At 38.1% G+C, this 23,439-nt stretch overlaps 1 protein-coding gene across 1 annotated transcript; it reads right to left on the bottom strand.

The window, feature by feature from the left end:
• Positions 1–9,767: 9,767 nt before the first annotated feature.
• LOC139722779 (isochorismatase domain-containing protein 1-like) lies at positions 9,768–21,152 on the bottom strand. Its single transcript, XM_071634068.1, has 5 exons — positions 21,024–21,152; positions 19,934–19,981; positions 17,683–17,841; positions 13,577–13,693; positions 9,768–10,595 (listed from the first exon to the last, which is right to left on the bottom strand). The coding sequence occupies exons 1-5, from the start codon at positions 21,150–21,152 to the stop codon at positions 10,449–10,451; spliced, it is 600 nt and encodes a 199-aa protein (XP_071490169.1). The 3' UTR covers positions 9,768–10,448.
• Between the last annotated feature and the right edge of the window lie 2,287 nt (positions 21,153–23,439).

Here is a 23,439-nt window from a genome sequence, read left to right as displayed (position 1 = left end):
TAAAGAAATAAACGATATCAAACTAAGAATTAAACTTATTGTCTTGTTTTGAATATTACTTTTTTTTTTTTTGCTTTTCTGGGGCCCGTTGCATAAAACTTACCATTGAATTTCAATAGTAACTACCGTCAGCATCAATGATTATAAAATTTACCGCTGATTTAAGACTTACCGCATAGAAAGGAGCGGTAAGTCCAGCGGTAAGGGTTTTATGCAACAGGGCCCTGATTCAATAAAAAAACGGGCAATGTAACGCGCAATTGCTGAAGAAAGAAAATATATTTAATGACCAAATAACGGCGAACAAATCCTTCTAATTTCTTTTTTCCTCTTTTTGGGGGTTAATTTTCTTTCTATACTCAAATGGATTTTACGTACACGCAATTTTAGTGAAACCATTTTCTTTTTGGTCGGCATTCTACGATAAGGTTCCTGTGGGTTCCTGTGGGTTCACCCTCGCCAAAATTGCGTGATTTCTCTTAAATACTATGAACCCGAATGATCTCTGATTGGTAATTTAGTCTATTTCATGATGAACAGTTTATTTTCTGCTTGTAAAAAAACAAAAAACAACACGTGAACAATTAGTAGGCCTTATACTGGGTCTTGTCATGTATCGTACATCTCTGTTTCGTTCAGCCGAGCGAGCCATGCCATGGCAATTGCGACGCACATACGGCGCACTCGCCTTTCCCACACGTGCACATTCCCTGGTTACATGCAGCCCGCATACCAACATGTGATGTATCAGGTGACTTACAAATGCAGTGAATAATCTGCTAACGGTGCCGTACTTACAGCTAGGGTAAGGGAAACTAAAACTTTTACAAATTGCTTCAATGAAAACGGCATCGATGTATGTATACATGTTACCATTCTTAATAGTATTATGTGAATCAGGTGAATTCCACGCCTGTCTACTGTTCTCATTCCCGACCGCTGTGCTACTACTAGTATAGCCAGGTGCCCGCACCTCGTCAGGGGCCCGAATACCGTCACCCCGCTTAAAATCGTTTTGAGCGCACTGAACAAAAATGTATGCCCGGGACTGTGTTCTGTACGCTTGAAACTTGGCAGGACTACCACAACCAAGCAAATTGTGGTGAAAACCGAACAGTTTTTCGCGAAAATCTGAAATTTTAATAGGGCTATAGGAATACGTGTTATATGTCACCCGCACGCATCTTTTACGTGTATGTCTATGGGAACATTACGGTCATCGCACACGTCTTTTACGTGCTAAGTCTATGGGAGAGCGGGTGACGAGTTGCGGGCCCCTTCCTTAGCGCGCAACTTTTTCGCATCGTTCGCCTTTGACGACGATAGCTGCAAATTTTCAATATCGATCAGTGAACTTGTGATTCCATTGGAATTTTCAGCATTTTTCCTGTATGTGAGTTGGATTTCAAAGAATTTCAGTGGCCAAATGTGATTCAATTATGGGCAAACATTAACTATGACGAGGTGCGGGTCACCCAAGTATACTTGTTGAGTCTAATCTTGCAGTGATTCTTGCCGGCTAGCGGCTGTGGATGTGGCCACTACACACACACACGTGTGTACTGTATTCCATGTGCGCCTTGGATCACGGACGCTTTTAACGAAATTTGGACGAAACTGCCGAGCTCCGAACACGCATTTTCCGAACGAGCAACGCATTTGCCGAACGAAATTGAGCGGGCGGTCGTGCGTGAAATGCGTCCACAAAGCGTCAGAATCGTTGCTACTGGATCGATAACGAAATTTCGTCCAAATTTCGTCCAAATTTCGTTGCTACTCGATCGATAACGAACTTTCGTTGGAAAACGAAATTGACGGAGGCGTTTCTTATTGCGCGTACTGTAGAAGAAAAGTAGAAAATTTCATCTAAAAAATATGGCGAACATGGCATGGGTTTGTTTTCACTCCAGCCGCCACTTAATACCCGCATGTCCAACCATGAGAATAGTTTTCCACTGGTTGCAAGATTAGCTGTTTAGCTGTTTGAAGTTGTATGTTGTGAAACAAGAACAAGGAAAAGATGATTCCTATTAAATTACTCTTAGTAAGCACACTTGCTCTTTCTCAATTCCTTGGCATTCAGGCCCTGAAAACGTGGTCAAAAGCACCATCACAATGTGTGTGACTATCTGCAAGACTGCAAGAAAGTGTATCATTACTGCAATGGTAGTTGTGTGACATATCAATTCAGTTTTTAAGAGCAAACATTGTTTCCATGCCGACACTAATCTGCATGTTTATGACATGATCTTCTGTAGGAGTGGACTAGTAAAAGCATGGTTCTGATGTCTACTATTAATGTACTTACTTCATAACTTTTCCGTGCCAAGTCTGTTTTTTGCAGATACAGTGTATACATGTATAACTACGTGTATGTGAGATCAGCCTAGGATGCAACTGGCCTTACGTGATGAACCAAACAAGACGTGCAACTATGGTTTTTGATAACTTTATACCAAGGTATGCAAGTTATGCAAGTTTTTGATTAGTTTAGATATTCTTCTATATGCATTGATGTCCAGTTCTGTACGTTGATATGACATAAGTTACGGTCAGTTTAATGTAAATTGCTTAGTGTGCCCAAAGAAATTACCCCTTCAAAAACTAATGATCTTTAGACTGCATTCAAGATACACTATACTTCATATATTCAGTGAGTCTTATTTTTTGCAAATTGAAACTTCCAAACATTTTTAAAAGTGGTTAAATTTTTAATCGTGGAGCACAGCAATGGACACAAAAATGTACTCACACAGGTCGCATTCATGTTGGGATCGGAGTTGATATTTTCATGTGTTAATAAATTTGCAAATAGTGCATGACTCACAAAATTTGTGGAAATAAAAACCCTGTAAAATATATGGCATAAACAGTAATTGATTCAGAATGCAGTATCTTATTTCATGGGGCCCATACTGAGTTAACTATTGTAGAGCTTGACTTTTACAGTGGTTTGTACCACCAGGTGATATGAATGGTATATGAACTGAGACATGTGAAAGTAAAAGTGTCTATGACAATCACTTTACATAGTTGTGTCATATTTTAGCAGAAATGTATATTCAAGCTGTCTATTGCACGCTCTTCAAACTTATGTAAAACATGTATCAGTTGTAAATGCCATGAATTTCATGACATTTCCATTGATTCTGAATGCGGACAAAGCCTTCAATTGCTTTTTGTTTTAAAGGGTGTGCTTGTTCAGTGATATCGGGTCAGAAAAGCAAGGTTTCATCATATGGTAATGTTGCAAATGTTTCAGCCTAATGACATGATAGCAAACTTTTCAGTTATGTTGCCCTTTCTTCTATCAGATCTCCAGAAGTAAAATGCAGATTTCATATCCATGTACATTGTATAAGTACTGTATTTCTTTTTAATCTTTCCTCTTGATAGTCTGCACATACAGCACATACTTATTGCATGTCAATTCATATGGTCTACTTTGAATGCAGAAGTTGTTGCTATGTGGGGCAAGATTTACAGTTGTCAGGAACAACCTTTTATATTGATATGCATGAAATGTTACTATTATAAAGCTGGTCTGCTTGCTTGCACAGCATTTATCATGTTCTATGCCCCTTAAAGGGATGGTACAGTATTGGTGGAGATGAGAATTGGGCTTTTTAACTTTTTACGAGATACCAAGAAAACACTTATAATATAGTACAGAGCATACCATTTTAAGAGGAATTCAAAGTTTATTTGATGAAAATTGGGTTTGGAATGACTGAAACATCCAAAAACAAAGTAAAACAAAGCAACGTGATAAAGTATGGGTCCCTAACTTTATTAGACTTGCTCTTATCTCAGCAATTTCAAAACCAATTTTCATCAAATAAATGTTCAATTCCTCATAGAATTACATGCTCTTTCATATTTCATAAGAGATTTCTCATTATCTCACAAAAAAAAATGTAAGAAACCTGTAATTAGGTCTCAACCAAAACTATACGATTCCTTTAATGTGATGCAAATGAGGGCAATTATCTATTATCATTCTGTTACTCAATCTAGCAAACCATAGTGTAACATGTTGGATTGGCTTATCACACTGTGTCTATGATGGCGTAGTAGAGATTTACAATGTTATGATTTTTCTTGTATTTTTTTGTCTTTATGCCAGACAATTGTGCTCAGCTATTAAGAATTAAAGTTACAGAGAGTGATAATGCCTTCATGTGTGTATTGTTGGGCGTCTTGAAATTTCGCTCATTGTATCAAAGATTCCTTGTAATGGTTGTAATGGGCAAATGTTGTAAGGCCAAATAATGACCAGGATAAAGGATTAAACTAGGTGACATTTTTAAAGTTATTGCGTGGTACAGGGGAACCTCGTTATGAGGACCTGAAATCATGATTACCTCATTATATAAGATATCTCACCATATTGGGGTCACAAAAACAAAGAAATTTATACAACACTTAATTAGAATTTAGCTATCCAATTGGGCGATTGTCCATCGAGTGGCATTTACATATGTAGTTAAAAGTTCCATGGCACGCTATGGCTGTCAGCCGTGCAATTTTATTTCAGCAAAAATGGATAGGGAATGGCTGACGTCACCCATTTCCATTGACCCCCGTGTTAAACTCATGATTGACTCAAAGTTTTGGTTCCATCGCACGGCTCTGATGTCACAATAAACAAACATTTGCTGTGCACACTCAACAATTACAAGCATGCTAAGCATGCTTACAAGCGCGTACTTTTGTCACTCATTTTTATAAGTAACTTGAACAACCAATCGGCTTCGCGTACGTACGTACGCGGTGACTGTGACTGTGTGGCTACTCATTCGTCCTTCACAGAAAATGGTTGCCATTTCTGTGCTAAATTCAAGAATTTGTGTGGACCACATCTTTTGACGTTTGAGGTGTTCAGTTATATAGAACAAATAGTGTATGGTCTTCACTTGTGCAATGGAACAAGATTTCGCACTCGTGACCATTCACTATTTGTATAATAGAGTTGGGACCTGCAAAATCATTTTGTTATAGGAGGGTATTGTTACATCTGACCTCTTCTTATCGAGGTCCCATTGTACGTAATGTGGTAAATTTTGATTTGTAGTCCTATTCCCTGCTTTATATTGTTCATCAAAATGGAGACCAGGTTTTGGAGTTTAAAAACATTTACTCTAGTAAAAGAAAATGGCTGTTTGATTGTCACTATAACAGTCAATTAGGAGTGGAATGTTTTATATGAATTTGACCCCTATAGCAAATTGTTTGTAACATTCGAACACAAATTAGCAACAAGGTAAATTGGACAAGATGAATTTGTGTTCAGCATGTTGATAACTGCACGAATACAATGTGTGTATGGGCATGTGTATTGTTAATGCCACTTTATTATCCTCAACAGGAAGATAATATACATTTATGTGGTTTCTTTCATTATCAGTAGCAATAAACAGCCAAACTGAAACCAAAAGTCAATGTGATTTTGGCAGGGGCGGATCCAGGAATTCTGTAAAGGGGGGGGGGGGGCGTGACTAATATTTCTGGTGCCACTTCCGGGTTTCATTTCATTTTTTTCTTTTTATTTCTTTTGTTTTTAACAAAAAATAAAGAGGGGGGGGCGTGCGCCGGTTGCGCCCCCCTCTGGATCCGCCACTGTTTGGTATAGCTACAATTTATTTAACACTACATTAAAACCTACTTATTTCCTTGGCCACAAAGTCATTTATTCTCAAACAGTGTTTATCAAGGAATATTCATGTCTGCTTCCTTGTGGTATGCTGATGTTCTGTGTCACTTTCAGTTTGTAAAGCCCTACATACTCCCCATTTCTGGTGCCTTGTCACAGATGTTGTTAATCACCAAGAGGGGGCAATACATGTGTGCCATTTGAGAAAAACTTTGCTCTTCAGTGAATTTAAGATGTTGAGCATGCAGCAATGCACAACATGAAGGGCATCGTTGGTCAGTTAGAGGTGAGATGAAAGTGGGGAATTTTACATCATGTCTGCATAGAATACTGTCAATAGGCTAAGAAAAAATTATTGTCCATGGCTTGTCAATTGTTACTGTAATCTGTACATATGAAACAAAATTGCTTCCTCAAGTTTAAATCTAAAGGTTTTTTTTTTGTCATTTATAATGTCCTTGTCTGTACAATACAATTTATGCTAAATAAATTCTATTTAATGAAAAAAAAATGGCAAGAAAAAGCTGAAATTACTGTGTCATTCTTGTTTTCAATGTGCTTGTACAGTGCAGTTTGTGCTTAAGTTCAAGTTTGTGAAAAATACCCTCCAAAAAGGTTCTGTCAATCGTGTGTCAATGTGTCTTGGTAATGCATTTATAGTAAATAAAATATTTTTTTAATAAAAGATAGCTCTCTACAAGAAGTAAAATTATCTACTTCCCTGTTTCTATTCTCTATCTCACTATCTCTTCCTCCTCCTCTTCTCTCTCCATACTCTCTCCCTCTCTCTCCCTCTCTCTCTCTCATTCTCTCTCTTTCTTTCTCTTTCTTTTTTCTTTTTTCTTTTCTCCCAGTACACGTACTACATGTAATAACATTGTTACTGTAAAGCAGGATATGCACGAAATTTTCACGAATTGGAGCCAACATCCTTTTTCGCCGCAGGAATTTTTTGTGAATTGCCGTTGGCATTCAATGCATGTAGTGTAGACAAGAACATTCGTGTGCATTTTGATTTCACGAATCTCGGCTCTCGCAAAATTACCGAAATCAAAATGCACATGAGCATTTCTTGTTCTACAGTACATGTACATGTGCAATGAAATTTATTCTACATGTACTTGACACTATGTTTCAGTCATGGGACAACAATATCAAACAGATCACAGGACAGGCTTCATCTCCACTAGACCACCGAGCTTTCGTCCAACAGCAAGTGTTGGCTTTAATAATCCCTTTAGCATGCAGATTAGAAGGATTAGAAGAATTAGAACCAACACTTGCTGTCAGGCGAAAGCTTGGTGGTCTAGTGGAGATGGCGCCTGTCTGGTGATCAGAAGGTCGTAGGTTCAAATCCTGCTCAAGTATGTACGCCCATGATTTTTTATCATGGCTACTACTAAAACACTGATCAATTCAGTGTTTATTTACGTTGATGTAGGGCAATTTGTCAGTAAGTTGCAATGAAAACATCTCGACGGAAGAATTTCATGAATTTGAATATCAAATAGTTTTCCAAGGCAAGAAGGGCATTTGTGTGCACTTTATCAAGAATGAGGAGATACTTGACTCCTTGGGGTGTAACACTGAAACAAACAAACAATAGTCTGTCACACAATATTGGTCTCATAAGATATCTTTCATACACTTTGTATTCATGTTTATTGTATGCTTACAAATGCAATGTACCATTTGATACTTGTATGACAATCATAATTACCGGTATGTACAGTTTTTCCAAATCATTTACGAAAAAAAAATCATGCAAAATGATTTGATAATGATAATGACAATATCTTTATCACTTACTGTAAAAATCTAGGCTGAAACATGGCCGCACATTCTCTACAGGTCTCATCATTAGCCTTTTTGCATGATACATGTAGATAATACAGTACACCAAATCAGTAACCACACTTCTGCTCTTGTTAGCTGACTGTCCATTTTTCATTCTTGCCTATTACAGCTGGAATGCATACAGTAGATCACCAAAGAGTTACATTATTCTTAAAGTCCATATCTGGGAACATACACTGTACTGCAAAAGTTTGCCTGTAATACTCTGCAGTTGGAAAAAGAAAATTACAGCCCCCCCCCCCCCCCCCCCCCAAAAAAAAAAAAAAAAAAAAAAAACTCTGTTCAACACTAAACATGCAGGAAAAAAGTGGGGGGGCGGTCCTTAAAATTCTTAATGATGCGTAAGGAGAAAGAGCTATTTTTGTATGACCATTTTTACATCACTAACTTTCATTGAAGAATACAGTGTCAAGCCACACACTTAGACCAGCCTTCCTTATTTTCCCTGGATTACATAAGTTACAAATATGCCAGATATAAAGAAGTACCTGGTAGCTTTGTAATTCCTTTTGCAAAATCTGGATTTCCTGTAAAACATATACAGTATGTGTATTTTTTTAGTCAAAAAGTACTGAAATTGTGGTCTATCTTAAATTGATACACACTATATCACATTTTTCATCACAAAAAACGAGAATATGACCAGTGACAAATAGAGCTGTTGGTAATTCTTGCATTCATTATTGTGACGATTGTCTAAAATCATTTGAAACAACTAGGATCCTTTTTCTTCCTCCTTGCAATGAAAGCTTGGCCTACATGCTAAAGGTCAATTCTCAAATGCACATATTTTGGTATTAAGGATGAACAAAGTAGCTAAATAAAGATGCATTCTTTCAATTATGACACTACATGTAATAGAAAGTATGGTATTAAATGTTTGTTCTCATCAATTAGGCAGAATAACACAAACACCATTCCACTAATAGCACAAGTCATATCTATTGAAGCTGGAGAATGAGCTCCATTATTTTTTTATGGACACATACTTTTTATACTTTGGTCTGAGCATCTGACTGTTTTGTGTTTGGCTGTACATGTTTTTGAACATGGGGCAAACACAACGCAATAAGTAGGCCTATACAGTGAATATTTTTCCCCTTGCAGCTATAAAGTGAGTTGTAAAGTGGTATTTGCAAGGGTTCATGGGCAATTATCCCCTGGACAATTACCCAGACCCTTCCCCTGACCCTACCCCTAATCCTAATCCTAATCCTGAACCTAATCCTAACCCTAACCCTAATCTTTACTCTAGACTTATCACTAGCATGATCTGCTGGCTTGACCTCTGAACACTGCCATGGCAATGGCAGAAAAGACATTTTACCATTCATTACATAAAATTTATTGCATATTTGCAAAGAAGGAAAACTCCAGACCTGATGTACAGGATACTTCAAATAACTGTTGTTGATTATAATTTTCAGAAAGAATGCAAGTGAATCAAATTGCTTGTAATGCATACAAGCAATTCTAGAGGTATCATTTGTGACCGTGCATCACAAAACGGACAAAAAGTTGCATCCCTTGATTTTGCACGACTGAAAAAAGAGAATCGGGTCAACTGAGTCAATCTTGACTTTTTCATATTTCCTGAAAGAGCTATCCTTCTTCTACATTATTCTTCAATATGGGAAAGTGTGTTTTCAGCAATTTTTCTACAACCTTTTTTTGGGAGAATAGAATGATCAGGTATGTCTTAGAGTCCCATTTTCATTTCTTGAAATCCCTTACACACTCCTCACTTTCAAGTCTAATAAATTTTGAAAGGATAATTCTGCTGCTTTGAAAGTTGGCATTAATCATAGACAGAATGTGTTAATAAACATAATCAATTTTAGCTTAATCTGATAATCCCTTCATTGTTGTTGCTTGGGCTGTTTACATCCTGTGTTTTGTCCCTCTCATCACACAGCTAGCACAGCTTGGTAAATATTAAACGCTTGAATAGCCCTGTACTTCAGAGCCTCTTTTGTCAGTTCACAGTTTTCCAGAGTGTGTGCTTTCTTTTCAATATTTAGATAGGTTAGGGGAGTCAATTTGAATTGAGTCATACATCATTTTAAAGCTTAGAGTTTGCTCTTTAAGAATCTGCCCTTAACTAAAAATTCATGTCTGGCGACTTTTTGTTGGTTTTGTGGTGCAGGGTCATATTCATTAATTACACTAATTTTTAAATTTATTAACTACAATGTATCTTGGCATTCTTGACAATAGAAGTGGACCATATTACTGTGGTTTCACTGGTCCCAAGAAATTTGTTAGAAAGAGAGATTTTTGCAATGTAGGAGTGTACCTGAATAGGTATGTATGACTTTGACAGTATCGTCACAACAGATGTTCAACTGCTCACTTGAAAATGCCTTAATTTCTCTCTTTGAAGTCATTCACCCATGTTCACAGTACTTATTAGACGTTTTATGGGGGTTAGATTTTTGTACATAAGGTGAACTTGTTTTCAATAAGATCATGCACATTTACATCAACATCCCTTTTCATTACCCTGCACCAACATTTCTTTTTAAAAAAAATCCACAGCGATCATATCAAATCAGATTTTTTTTTAAATTGTCTATTGATGAAATCATTAGGCTCATGAAATCACCATCCTCACTTTGTTCACAAGTATGACTTATTATAAATGTATAGCCCTAAACAATCCATAAACCGAATAGCCAGCATTCATCTCCACATACATACGTAAACAGAGTTTCCTACCCTGTTTTGTGTTAGAATATTTTTAAAACATCACCATGCCTTTCAGATACACTATATTCCATGACATATAAAACAATCATCTTGGCAGAACCAATGATTCCTCTCATTTTGAGATTCAATTTCTCACTTTCAGTTTAACAGAGTAATAATGAGTATGTGAATCACTCTCAACTTTGTAGAAAAGATAAAAGATAAGCATTCTAGTACATTTATTGGCACGTCACATGTTTGAGACAAGGCCTGAAACAGGGGCACTTGTCTTTACCAACGCTTGGACCTCCTTGAATTTGGGATGATTCTTGTCGCCTAGCAACTGGAAGAGCACCGACTCACTCGTTGTGATGATTGCTCCAAACTGGCGTAATCTCTGACAAAGAGGACGAGACAGAACGAAGGATAAAACAAATCAGGAAATGAAAACATCAACTCTGTCACTTACAAATATCTCTTACTTACGGTCACATGTTCACATGCAAAAACTAATAGGATTTAAATAGCTCATTCAAATATCAGAGTCACCATACCAGCCAAATATACAGGTAGATATAATCTGTGAACAAGTTTCAGAGGTAAATAAAAGAGGTCTGAATCCCATTCCATTTACAGCTAAGAAACACAGCAATTTTAGTACAATTGCAGCACTGTAATCTTGAATACAGTCACTGAGTATAAAAGAGTTTGTTTGCTTCATCAACAATCATCAGTAATGAAGACAAATAAGACTACCCACTGATGGCATTACTGTTTAGAGAAATAATGTTGGTAAATTAACCCATTCCTCCCGCAATTCTCCAAGAGCTTCCAATGTCCCCATCAAACGGGATTCTTTTTGCCCAGCAACAAAGAACATGTTGGTAATCCACTGTGTGAAAGCAGTCGAGTAGTATATGTATCCCCTTTTCATGGTCATCTGCATGTGCCATCGAGCAACGGAATATATCGATCAGACGTGAGGTTATGAATGGAGTGTGTGCTGATGGGCTCGCAGACTCTTTTATTATACACTATGAGGGCACCCAAATGGGGTCAGCGAAAGTCAAAATATAGTGAGTCCAGCCTTGATGGCTATGTACGTCTTCATACAAGTTTTACAGCAAAACGTGTATTACTACGCTGGAAAAAGGTAAATTCTAAAACAGAAATACACAAAGTTTTGATACAGAAAAAGAACAGATATTGATAGAAGAAACTCTAATCTTTCAACAGAAGTCATTTATCTGGTCAGTATAAAACAAACAAACATGAATATATGCCACAAATGCAGACACTCTTGTCAACATTTTGGGAACCTGGTGTACCATGATCCCATAATTATGACTTGGCGCCATGGGAAACTGGAATACCAGGTTCCCGTAAGAAACAGGTTAGAATGGCATTAAAAACTTTACAGGAGCTCCTCAGATATCAATAAAACAAGAGACCCATGGGTCTCGCACTAACCTGAGTATCGCAAGTTCACATTCCATGCATTCTTACAGACCCCTGAACTACAGTATAATGTACATAATGTAGTATTAACTTAGCGCTATCACTTCTGGTTCTGGAGAAGATTTCTAAAGATTCTTGAATCCTTAATTCCTTTTTTTTTTTTTTTTTTTTTTTTTTTTTTTTGGGGGGGGGGTCTCTTGGAGGCCCCCTGGGGAGCATGCTGCCCATTTGAACAATTGATATTCTATCCCCCTAGGGATGTTACTTGCCAGTTTGGTGAAAATCCATCATGGGGGCACCCCTGGATCTGCCATGAGCAAACTTGAAATTACAGTTATCAATGTACTTATCCATAGTATTCTCTTAACTCTGTCACTTTTGGTTCTCAAGAAGAAGATTTGTAAAGATTCCTTAATTGGGGGGGGGGGGGGGCAGGGGAAGCATGGTGCCCATTAGAAAAATTGAGATCCTATCACCCTGGGGATGATGCTACCTGCCAAGTTTGGTGAAAATCCATCACAGGGTTTTTAAGAAGAAGATGAAAATGTAAAAAGTTTATGCAGGAAGCATGATGGACAACAGACAACAGACGACAGAGAACAGATGGCACACAATGCACTCCGAATGCTGGACAAAAGCAATCGCGACAGCTCACTTGAGCCTTTGTCTTAGGTGAGTTAAAGAGGTCTGGGGATGGGGGTATCAAGGGCTATAATACACTCAGCAAAAAAAGAAAGTAAACACTTTTTCAAGTCCCTATTTTTCATAGAAGATTTTGATGAAAATCAATGTATTATATACCGTATTAAAGATAATTTAATTGGCTATCAAGGTTGTAGGGTAATACAAAAAATAAATTGTATGCATTCCGAGTGAACACATTTGTTTTCGTCCTCCAAGGCCCAAAAGTAAAAATTGCAAAAATTGACATGTTATCTTTCATTTGCAAATGCCCTTCTCGATAGCAATGACAACAAAAGACCAGTCTAACACAATGAGAGACATGAATAAAATAGCAAAAATAAGTTTTTGTTCTCTTTATCTCTTTATAACTTCTAACAAAAACAAAGTCGGAAACTAAAGGGGGAAAAGAATTTTCTGTCAACTCAATCTTCAAATGACATAGGGAGTAATACGAATAAAGATGATTAGATAAACAGAAATTCCTTATTTCATTCTTTTGATTTAGCAATTCAGTAATTTATAAAACAAATTCAAGAACCAAACATAATTTACAATTTCAAAATTTGGAGAAAAACAACTCAAATTTCTACCATTTTTGTTAATTATTGCTTCTTCTCATATTTCCATTGAATTTAGATTTGACCGAAGATTCTTTATTTTCCTCCATGATTTTTAGACTTCTTTGATCTTTTGGGCTTTAAAGATATCATAAAGATCATAGTTTTATTTTCGAAACTTAATTCAGGTTTTCTTTTTGTGTGAGATTTGTTGTTCCTTCCTATTGTTATATGGGAGAGCACCTACTCGTGAATGACAACTTGTTCAGTTTTGCAATTTTTACTTTTGTGCTCTGGAAGAGAAAAACAAAGGTGTTCACTCATGCATAAAGTTTCCCTTTCTGTTGACCTACCAGATTGATAGCCAATTCAATGACCTTTAACCCGTTGAGGACGGTTTGATTTTGCTACAACATGCAATTCCCATAGACACCTGCCCGAGTATACTCGGGACTCGTCCTCAACGGGTTAATATGATATATAATGCATTAACTTTTTAAATAGCAAAATGTTCTATGATAAATATATACTTGAAAAAGTGTTTACTTTCTATATTTCCTGAGTGTACAACTTGAAAACAATTCCTTTGACTAAATGTAGGGCATGGTATACAAGAGACATTACTGCACAGATGACCACTGGAACAGAAATGACAGGAAAGGATCCTGGATTTACAAACCTCGTAGGCAAACTGGCGATCCATCATGCTCCTGGCCGAGACAGCGTCGGCTACGATGTGGACGTCGTACCCCTTGGCAAGGAGATCAAGAGCAGTCTGCTGAATGCACACATGGGCCTACAAGAAAGTCAGTTCAATTCAAGAGTCTTTATCATCACAGGCTTGATTTGTTTTTCTGCACAAAACTATAATGTAACAATATCAGACATTAACAATTTGACCTCTGAACAGTCAAATTACCCACATTCAAAACTCGGATTTGAGGGTTTGTCTAATCATTAACATTTTAATGTGAGACCTGAGGGAAGAGAGGTCTATAGTACCACCATGTGTAAGTAGTCCTTGAAAAAATTGTCCTTTGGTGAAAGAAGAACCTGGAGAGGAGAGTGGACTCTATTCATTTGGTGTTTAATACTGCAAACATCTCTTCCTCATTTACATCAGCATGCAAACTTTCACACAACACAAGTGTGTTGTGTGGATGACCTACCAACAATTTTGAGGAGCCATTTTTGCAATGATATTGAACTTTGATATTCAAGCAAATGCCAAAAAAAAAAAGCAGATATTCAATCAGCCTCTTCCTCTTTCAACTGTCTGTTCATGAATTGGGTATCAATTTTGGTTAAAGAAGAAACCGAACAACAAGAAAATGCAACAGCCTGAAGAATGAGCAGATTCATGGAATGGCTGCTTAAAAAACAAGAGACCCGCGGGTCTAGCGCTCACCTGAGTATCGCAAGTTCACCTTTCACGCAGTCACTAATCTAAATTATTCACAGCTCTACCAAAATTTGACGAGGCATTCTCAAGTGGAAGATGAAAATGTACAATAAGGGCCCAATTTTTTCAAGATTCCTTAATTTGGGGGAATTGGGGCCCCCTGGGGCCCTCTGGGTGGGGCATGGTGCCCAGTTTGATAAATTGAGATCCTGACCACCTAGGGATGCTACCTGCCAAGTTTGACAAAAATCCATCATGAGGTTTTCAGGAAGAAGATGAAAATGTACAATTCAGGCCTCCATTTGGACCCTTCCAACCACCCCCCCCCCCCACCCCCAAGAGGGGCACCCCTGGATCTCCTAGGAACAAACTTGAAACTACAGTCATTACTGTACTCACTCATAGTATTATCTCAGCTCTATAACTTCTGATTCTAGAGAAGATTTTTAAAGATTCCTTCATTTGGGGGGTTTGGGCCCCCTGGGGGCCCCCTGGGCGGGGCATGGTGCCCATTTTAACAAATTGAGATCCTAACCCCCTAGGGATGCTACCTGCCAAGTTTGGTGAAAATGGGTCATGGGGTTCTCAAGAAGAAGATAAAAATGTACAATTTAGGCCCCATTAGGACCCCTCCTCACCCCCACCCCCCCCCCCCCCCTGGGTCCAAAGGGGGGCACCCCTGATTCTGCCATGAACAAACTTGAAACTACAGTCATCAATGTGCTAACTCATAGTATTAACCTAGCTCTATCACTTCTGGTTCTAGAGAAGAAGATTTTTGCGGATTCCTTAATTTTGGGGGGTTTGGGCCCCCTGGGGGCCCCCTGGGTGGGTCATGGTGCCCATTTTAACAAATGGAGTTCCTAACCCCCTAGGGATGCTACCTGCCAAGTTTGGTGAAAATGGGTCATGGAGTTCTCAAGAAGAAGATGAAAATGTACAATTTAGGCCCCATTAGAACCCTTCCCCACCCCCCTCCCCTGGGTCCCAAGGGGGGCACCCCTGATTCTGCCATGAACAAACTTGAAACTACAGTCATCAATGTACTAACTCATATTATTAACTTAGCTCTATCACTTCTGGTTCTAGAGAAGAAGATTTTTACAGATTCCTTAATTTTTGGGGGTTTGGGCCCCCCTGGGGGCCCCCTGGGTGGGGCATGGTGCCCATTTTAACAAATTGAGTTCCTAACCCCCTAGGGATGCTACCTGCCAAGTTTGATGAAAATCGGTCTTGGGGTTCTCAAGAAGAAGATAAAAATGTACAATTTAGGCCCCATTAGGACCCCTCCTCACCCCCCCCCCCCCCCCCTGGGTCCAAAGGGGGGCACCCCTGATTCTGCCATGAACAAACTTGAAACTACAGTCATCAATGTGCTAACTCATAGTATTAACCTAGCTCTATCACTTCTGGTTCTAGAGAAGAAGATTTTTGCGGATTCCTTAATTTTGGGGGGTTTGGGCCCCCTGGGGGCCCCCTGGGTGGGTCATGGTGCCCATTTTAACAAATGGAGTTCCTAACCCCCTAGGGATGCTACTTGCCAAGTTTGGTGAAAATGGGTCATGGAGTTCTCAAGAAGAAGATGAAAATGTACAATTTAGGCCCCATTAGAACCCTTCCCCACCCCCCTCCCCTGGGTCCCAAGGGGGGCACCCCTGACTCTGCCATGAACAAACTTGAAACTACAGTCATCAATGTACTAACTCATATTATTAACTTAGCTCTATCACTTCTGGTTCTAGAGAAGAAGATTTTTACAGATTCCTTAATTTTGGGGGGTTTGGGCCCCCCTGGGGGCCCCCTGGGTGGGGCATGGTGCCCATTTTAACAAATTGAGTTCCTAACCCCCTAGGGATGCTACCTGCCAAGTTTGATGAAAATCGGTCTTGGGGTTTTCAAGAAGAAGATGAAAATGTAAAAAGTTTACGCACGACGCACGACGGACGACGGACGACGGACGACGGACGACGGACGACGGACGACGGACGACGGACGACGCACGACGCACGACGCACGACGGACGCCGGACGAAGGGCGATCGCAATAGCTCACTTGAGCCTTTGGCTCAGGTGAGCTAAAAATGCTAATAATTATGCTGACTTAAAGCATGGCCTAAATGACAGACAATCATCAAGCAAGACAAATACTTGCACTTTATATGTGGTATTTCAGGGTGTTTCTGTTTTCACAAATTCTTAGTCAACAGATATAAGTTGTGAAATTAAAAAAAACATTAATTATTGTCTTCTGTATCAAACACATGCAATTTTATATATCACATCTCTATGGAGTAAAATTGCTAACATTTCTCAAGGGAAAAGTGATAACACTTCTTTCTCTTTTCATCCATGTAAATCGTAATTCTCGATTGCAAATTTAACCACTCATAAATTGCTTTACAAGTCCCAATTCACACACACACACACAAAATCATGCTAGCCAAATATATCAATGGCAAATACAGAATTTAGCTTGAAATAGAACAAAGCAATTTTCTTCTCTCCTTTGAGAGCACTTGATGTAAACCCATTATAGGACAAATCCACCTTAATGTACATGTGGATTGAGTGAATGCAGCAATATTAGTAGAACACATCAGTGAAAGTTTGGGGAAAATCGGACGATCCATTCAAAAGTTATGAATTTGTGAAATATCTGCACAGTTACTGCTGTATGAAAAGACTACTACAGTGTCTGATGTCATATGCATACAACAATATTTAAGGAAAATATAAAGAGAATTTCACAAAATGTTATGTTTTGAAAAAAGTGCACATTTCCATGACTAGTAAGTGATGTAGGTCAAGGGTAATATCTTTCCCCTTTGCCTTCTCAAAGAGGGAAGTTAAGTGTTCTTTTATTATGCGTGAAAAGTGAAAATATCATGAATTTTCTTTATATTTTCTTTATATTGTTGTATGCATGTGACATCACAAGCTGTAGTAGTCTTTTCATCCAGCAGAAATTTCAAAAATTCATAATTTTTAAATGGATTGTCTGATTTTCTTCAAACTCTTGCTCACGTGTTCCATCAATATTGCTGCATTCACTCAATCCACATGTCTATGAAGGTGAACATGTACTTCTTGAGGACTTGTGCCAAGTTTACTCAGGCAGGTGCCAGTGGGAAATGATTGTTATAGCAATATTAGCTTACTGTAAAATGAGGAATGCTCGCGTGCATTTTGATTTCGCGAATTTTGTGGCAGCCAAGATTCACGAAATTAAAATGCACACGAAAGCTTTAGTCTACACTATATGCATTGAGTGTTAGAGGCAACTCGCAAAAATTTCATGCCACGAAAAAGGCCATCGGCTCCAATTCGCAAAAATTTCATGCCATGAAAATATCATGTTTTAGAGTAGCCTCAAGACTGACTCACCTCAATTCCAACCAGAATGATTGATTTGACTTCAGGAAGTTCGTCCAGTTTCTGTACCACTTCAGGAATGACCATGGAGAACTTCGTCTTTGAAAACACTACTGATTTGTTGACATCTAGTTCCAGTTCCCCAACAGTGTGACCGAGTCCACTAGGATACTTGGGTGGAGATATCATGCAAGAAACAATAACACTTTTTTTTTTTTTCAAAGCACATGGATGACGGTATAATGTAGGATGATAGATTTATTTAGAAGATTATTACAAATTATTTAGTCTTCTTTCTTGACTGCATTACAATTATCTACTTGTGTAATATTCTGCCCTGTGTCTTCCTGTGCTGTGATCATTTACAGAATTATAGGTCATTACTATTTCACGTCACTTTTGTACTAAGATATTACTCCTACATGTCAAACTGCATCACAAACCAACAAAAGGTCGCCAGACATGGATTTTTAGTTAAGGGAAGATTCTGAAAGAGCAGACTCTAAACTTTAAAATGATGTATTTATAACTCAGCTCAAAAGGACCCCCTTACCTATCTATATGATACTGGAAAGGAAGCATACACTGGAAAAGTGTGAACTGAGAAAAGAGGCTCTGAAGTACAGGGACTATTCATGTGCTTAATCTTTACCAAGCCGTGATAGCTGTGCGATGAAAGGGACAAAACACAGGATGTAAACCACTGGAGCAACAACAATGAAAGGATTATCAGATTACGCTGAAATTAGGCATGCTCTATTAACACATTCTGTCCATGATTAATGTCAACTTTCATAGCAGTAGCAGTATCCATTCAAAAGTTATTGGACTTGAAAGTGAAGAGTGTGCAAACGACTCCATGAAGTAAAAAGGGGCCTCAAAAGCCGGCCGCACACTATACAACTCACGACCTTACAAGTGACAGACTTTGGATCTTAAATAAAAAAGCGGTGTTTATTCTGAGGTTATTGTGAATTATTTCGAATCCAAAATCTGTCAGTCGTAAGATCATGAGTCGTATAGTGTGCGGCCGGCTTAAGACATATCTGATCATTCTACTCCCCCCCCCCCCCAAAAAAAAGAATGTTGTAGAAAAACTGCTGAAAACACAGTTTCCCATTCATGTTATGATCCCAAACTAAAGAATAATGTAGAAGGATAGCTCTTTGTCTGTTTTGTGATGCACGGTCACCATGCATTTGTGACCCTGCACCTCAAAACAAACAAAAAGTCGCCAGACATGAATTTTTATTTAAGTCCATATTCTGAAAGAGCAGACTTTAAGCTTTAAAATGATGTATAATTCAAATCAAATGGACTCTTCTAACCTATCTAAATATTGGAAAGAAAGCACAAACTAAGGAAAAGTGTGAACTGAAAAAAGAGGCTCTGAAGTACAGTGTCTATTCAAGCGCTTAATCTTTACCAAACCGTGCTGGCTGTGCGATGAATGGGACAACAAACAGGAAGTAAACCACCAGAGTAACAACAATGAGGGGATTATCAGATTGAACTGAAAATAAGCATGCCTCATCAACACATTCTGTCCATAATTTATGCCAACTTTCAGAGCAGTAGCCCTATAATTTCAAAAGTTATCAGAGTTAAAAGTGAAGAGTGTGGACAAGGTTTTTCAGAAATGAAAAAGGGATTCTAAAGACACACCTAATCATACTATTCTACCAAAAATGTTCGAGATAAACTGATTAAAAACACACTTTCCTGCCCGTTTTATGATACCAAATTTTAGCATAATGTAAAAGAAGACCCGCTCTTTCAGAAAATATGAAAAAGTCAAGTTCGGCTAGGTTGACCCATTTCACTTATTTTCAGTCCTCACGCAAAATCAGTGTGTGCGACTTTATGTTCGTTTTGAGGTGCACGGTCACATTTAATGAAGTATATATATTTTTTTATTTTTCAGCTGGCTCCTCTTATACTTGCCACTGTATCTTAGCTTTAATATCTGTTACTTGAAATATACAGTTTGCATTTAAGCACCACATGTTTGAGTTGTCCTGCAAAGAAAACTATGAATAATGATGAGAATCAACTGGTCAACAAGGTACATTGTACTATCTTTTTTGCAATGCAAGCCTTTAATGTAACAGTCTGGTACCAGTAATCAAAATATCTGGTACCGGTAACTTAGGTTTTCCATCAGAAGTTCAATCACTAGTTGGTCATATTTGGTAAGTTTTTAAGCACTTAGTGACTATTCTAACTTAAGTACATCGTGAATGGAAAGAGAGCAAAGACTTACCTGCTCAGTTACAATAACTGGTATGTCCAGGATATATGCACCTTTAATCTGTAAAGACAAATCAAAAATGTTTCATTTTTAAACAAAAATGTCTCTGACAAATCTAGATATTCAAATTCATGAAATTCTTCTGTCGAGATGTTTTCATTGCAACTGATTGACAAATTGCCTACATCGACATAAATAAGCACTGAATTGATCAGTGTTTTAGAAGTAGCCATGATAAAAATCATGGGCGTACATACTCGAGCAGGATTCGAATCCACGACCTCCTGGTCACCGGACAGGCGTCATCTCCACCAGACCACCGAGCTTTTGCCTGACAGCAAGCGTTGGTTCTAATCCTTATAGCATGCAGCAAGTACTGCGTAATTATTAAAATTCATGAAATTCTTACATCGAGATGTTTTCATTGCAACTGCTAACTGATTGACAAATTACCCAAAATCGACGTCGCTGTATGGCAATTTGTCAAGCAGTTGCAAATCTAGGTATGATTTTACAAATTCATAGATATCGATACGACCAACAATTTAATACCATGAATAGATCTATATGATTTATTTGTACACAATTATAATTTCTTTCTTTCATTTTCTTTTTAACCTGTTGAACACTTGTCTCAAGTATATGCAGGCAGATGTCTATGAGAAACAATGGTGTTAAAAGCCAAATCATTATGTTTATCATCAGTGCAGTGCCCAGTGGGGATTTTGAAGCACGATGAAACTGCAGTGCGCCTATCATAAATACAGCGACTACCGTGAGTATCGACTAGTTCTATATGGGCTGTGTATAGTTACGCCTCACGGTGCGCAGTGCTACTGCTAGAAAGTAGAATATCTTCTTGGGGTTGGGGTTGTTATTTTTTCATCAGTCTCACAGACCTAGACGTCTATAAAAGTTGTCTGTGTATGAAGAACAGAACTATAACTGTTAAATGAACACACACGCTCTTTATCGCCAAATCATCCAACCCGCTGCTGCTGCGGGGCAATCACTAGTCACTATACTCAGTCCCACATGCTGCAATCAATGTGGGTTACAGACAATCACGCTATCTGAACAGCTCAACAAGCAGTCTACTTACCAACCGTTTGGTCACGACAGTGATTTCATCGAAGTATTTTATGGCTGGTTTAAACTTTTCTTGCATGTCACACACGAATAAGGCCGCAGTTTGTGGAGAAATATTGCCATATGATCGATCTTGAGCCATTTTGATAGGTTCGGATACAGTATGTTCTTCTCCCCTAGCACGGCAAGGTTCCAAGGTTTTACACAAGGACAATGGAACGGGGCTTGCCTGCCAATCGCCGATCGCGCTCCGCTGCTCAGGGTGTACAGCTAGCTGTACGTGCATGTACACATTCGGGGAATCCCATCAAGGCAGGTGGGCGGGGCCGCAGGAGACTCTCTCCCACCCCCACGATGATGATGATGATGATGATGATGATGATGATGATGATGATGATGATGATGATGATGATGATGATGATGATGATGATGATGATGATGATGATGATGATGATGATGATGATGATGATGATGATGATGATGGTGGTGGTGGTGGTGGTGGTGATGATGATGATGATGGTGGTGGTGATGATGATGATTGATGATGATGATGATTCTGGTGTATGTAAAACATGATATATTCGCGGTATGAAAATTTCGCGAATCGGAGCCGACGGCCTTTTTCGTGGCATGAAATTTTGCGAATTGCCACTGGCGTTCAATGCATACAGTGTAGGCCTAAACAAGAACTTTCGCGTGCATTTTATTTTCGCGTATCTTGGCCCTCGCGAAATTCGCGAAATTAGAATGCACGCGAACATTCCTCGTTTTACAAATTTTCTCGACTTGCCACTGACACCCAATGCATGTTGTCAGTGATCATTGTGAAGTCAAGAACTCTCACGTGCATTTTAATTTCGCGAATGTTGCCACTCTCGAAATTCGCGAAATTAAAATGTACGCGAACAATCCTCGTTTTACAGTAATAATCATTGTGGTCTATTACATGTTATGTTATGTTATGTTATGTTGTGTTATGTTATGTTATGTTATGTTATGTTATGTTATGTTATGTTATGTTATGTTATGTTATGTTATGTTATGTATATATATATATATATATATATATATATATATATATGTGTTATGTTATGTTATGTCATGTTATGTTATGTTAGGTCACGTCACGTTGCGTTGAAATTCAGTTCATTGTTCTCAACCTTGTGCCTGTGGAGTTGCAAGGAATATTATTCTCACATACTAGTATCTCAAAACAGCATCATAGGATCCTACGCCATTAAAGGGTGTGTACAGTTCTGGTCGAGGTGAGGATTTAGCTTTTAACGTTTTGCGAGATATTCAGAAACCACTCTATGAGATGCCAAAGAGCATGCGATTCTAAGGGGTATCAAAAGTTTATTCGATGAAAATCGGTTTTGAAATGGCTGAGATATCCAAAAACAATGTGAAACAAAGAGATCCTAATAAAGTTGTGGCATGTCGCCTTTTATTATTATCACTTTTTTGGATATCTCCGAGTCAGCCATTTGAAAACAAATTTTTATCAAATAAACGTTGAATCCTTCTTAAGATTACATGCGCTTTCATATTTCATAAGAGGTTTCTCATTATCTCACTTAAGAATGTTCAAAACGTGAATCCCCACCTCAACCAGTACTGTACAGTCCCTTTAAACTGACTTTCACTGGATTTAATTTGAAGTTCAAAAACCAAATGGGGCAAATATTATAAATTTAGATTAAACGAAGTAGAATGCTAAAATCGCCTAACTTTCAATCTGATTTTACGTCTGATTTTTGATGGAAATTTTTTTTTTCTATTCTGTTCTTTACGTGATTCATCATGATTTACTTAAACTCGAGATGAATAATCAAACTTTATTTGAATTTCGATTGTTCGCATGCATACAGTGATATCTGCTTGGTGTGCTTGCGTGGTCTCTTGCTGATAGTGTATGTCTTTATGTTTAATCAGCGTAACCGATTAAAGTTTCTATTATAAATTTCTTCATCTTATTCACTGTGACAATCTTATGCAATGGTTAATCAAAATTCTGCACGTGTCTCTTAGGAATGAGTGTGTTTAAAGCAGGCAGACCCAAGATGGGTATATAAAAGTTTGTAATAACCATCCTCTGGCGCTCCACCAGTGCAAATGCGTTGTGGAAGTAATAGTTCGGTTCAGTTCAGTTTATTTCTGCATTCCGTTTTCATTACGATGTAAAATTTGTATAACAAAATTTGACGGTATGTTATAAATTCCGTTTAATTCAATTCAATTCAATTCATTTCAATTTAATTCAATTCAGTTATTTTCATTCTTCTTTTTCTCCAACAAAACATAACACAGAATAAATCAGGAATTATATCATTAACATATTATACATAAATCATATGAATTGTTCCAACGCATTACCTTTACAGATTATGGGGGACGATTTATATGTACATATATATATATATATATAT

Source organism: Diadema antillarum, unplaced genomic scaffold (assembly GCF_040938485.1).
Source record: "Diadema antillarum isolate AM-2024a unplaced genomic scaffold, OU_Dant_1.0 scf00000172, whole genome shotgun sequence".
NCBI lineage: Eukaryota > Metazoa > Echinodermata > Echinoidea > Diadematoida > Diadematidae > Diadema > Diadema antillarum.
Note: the sequence above shows the minus strand (reverse complement) of the source record. Positions and strands in the feature narration are given on the sequence as shown.

Coding starts and splice junctions, on each gene's coding strand:
- LOC139722779 (XM_071634068.1), bottom strand. CDS start 21,152: ATGGCTCAAGATCGATCATATGGCAATATTTCTCCACAAACTGCGGCC. Junction 19,982..21,023: donor CTGTCGTGACCAAACGGTTG/GTAAGTAGACTG, acceptor TTGTCTTTACAG/ATTAAAGGTGCATATATCCT. Junction 17,842..19,933: donor CAGTTATTGTAACTGAGCAG/GTAAGTCTTTGC, acceptor TCTCCACCCAAG/TATCCTAGTGGACTCGGTCA.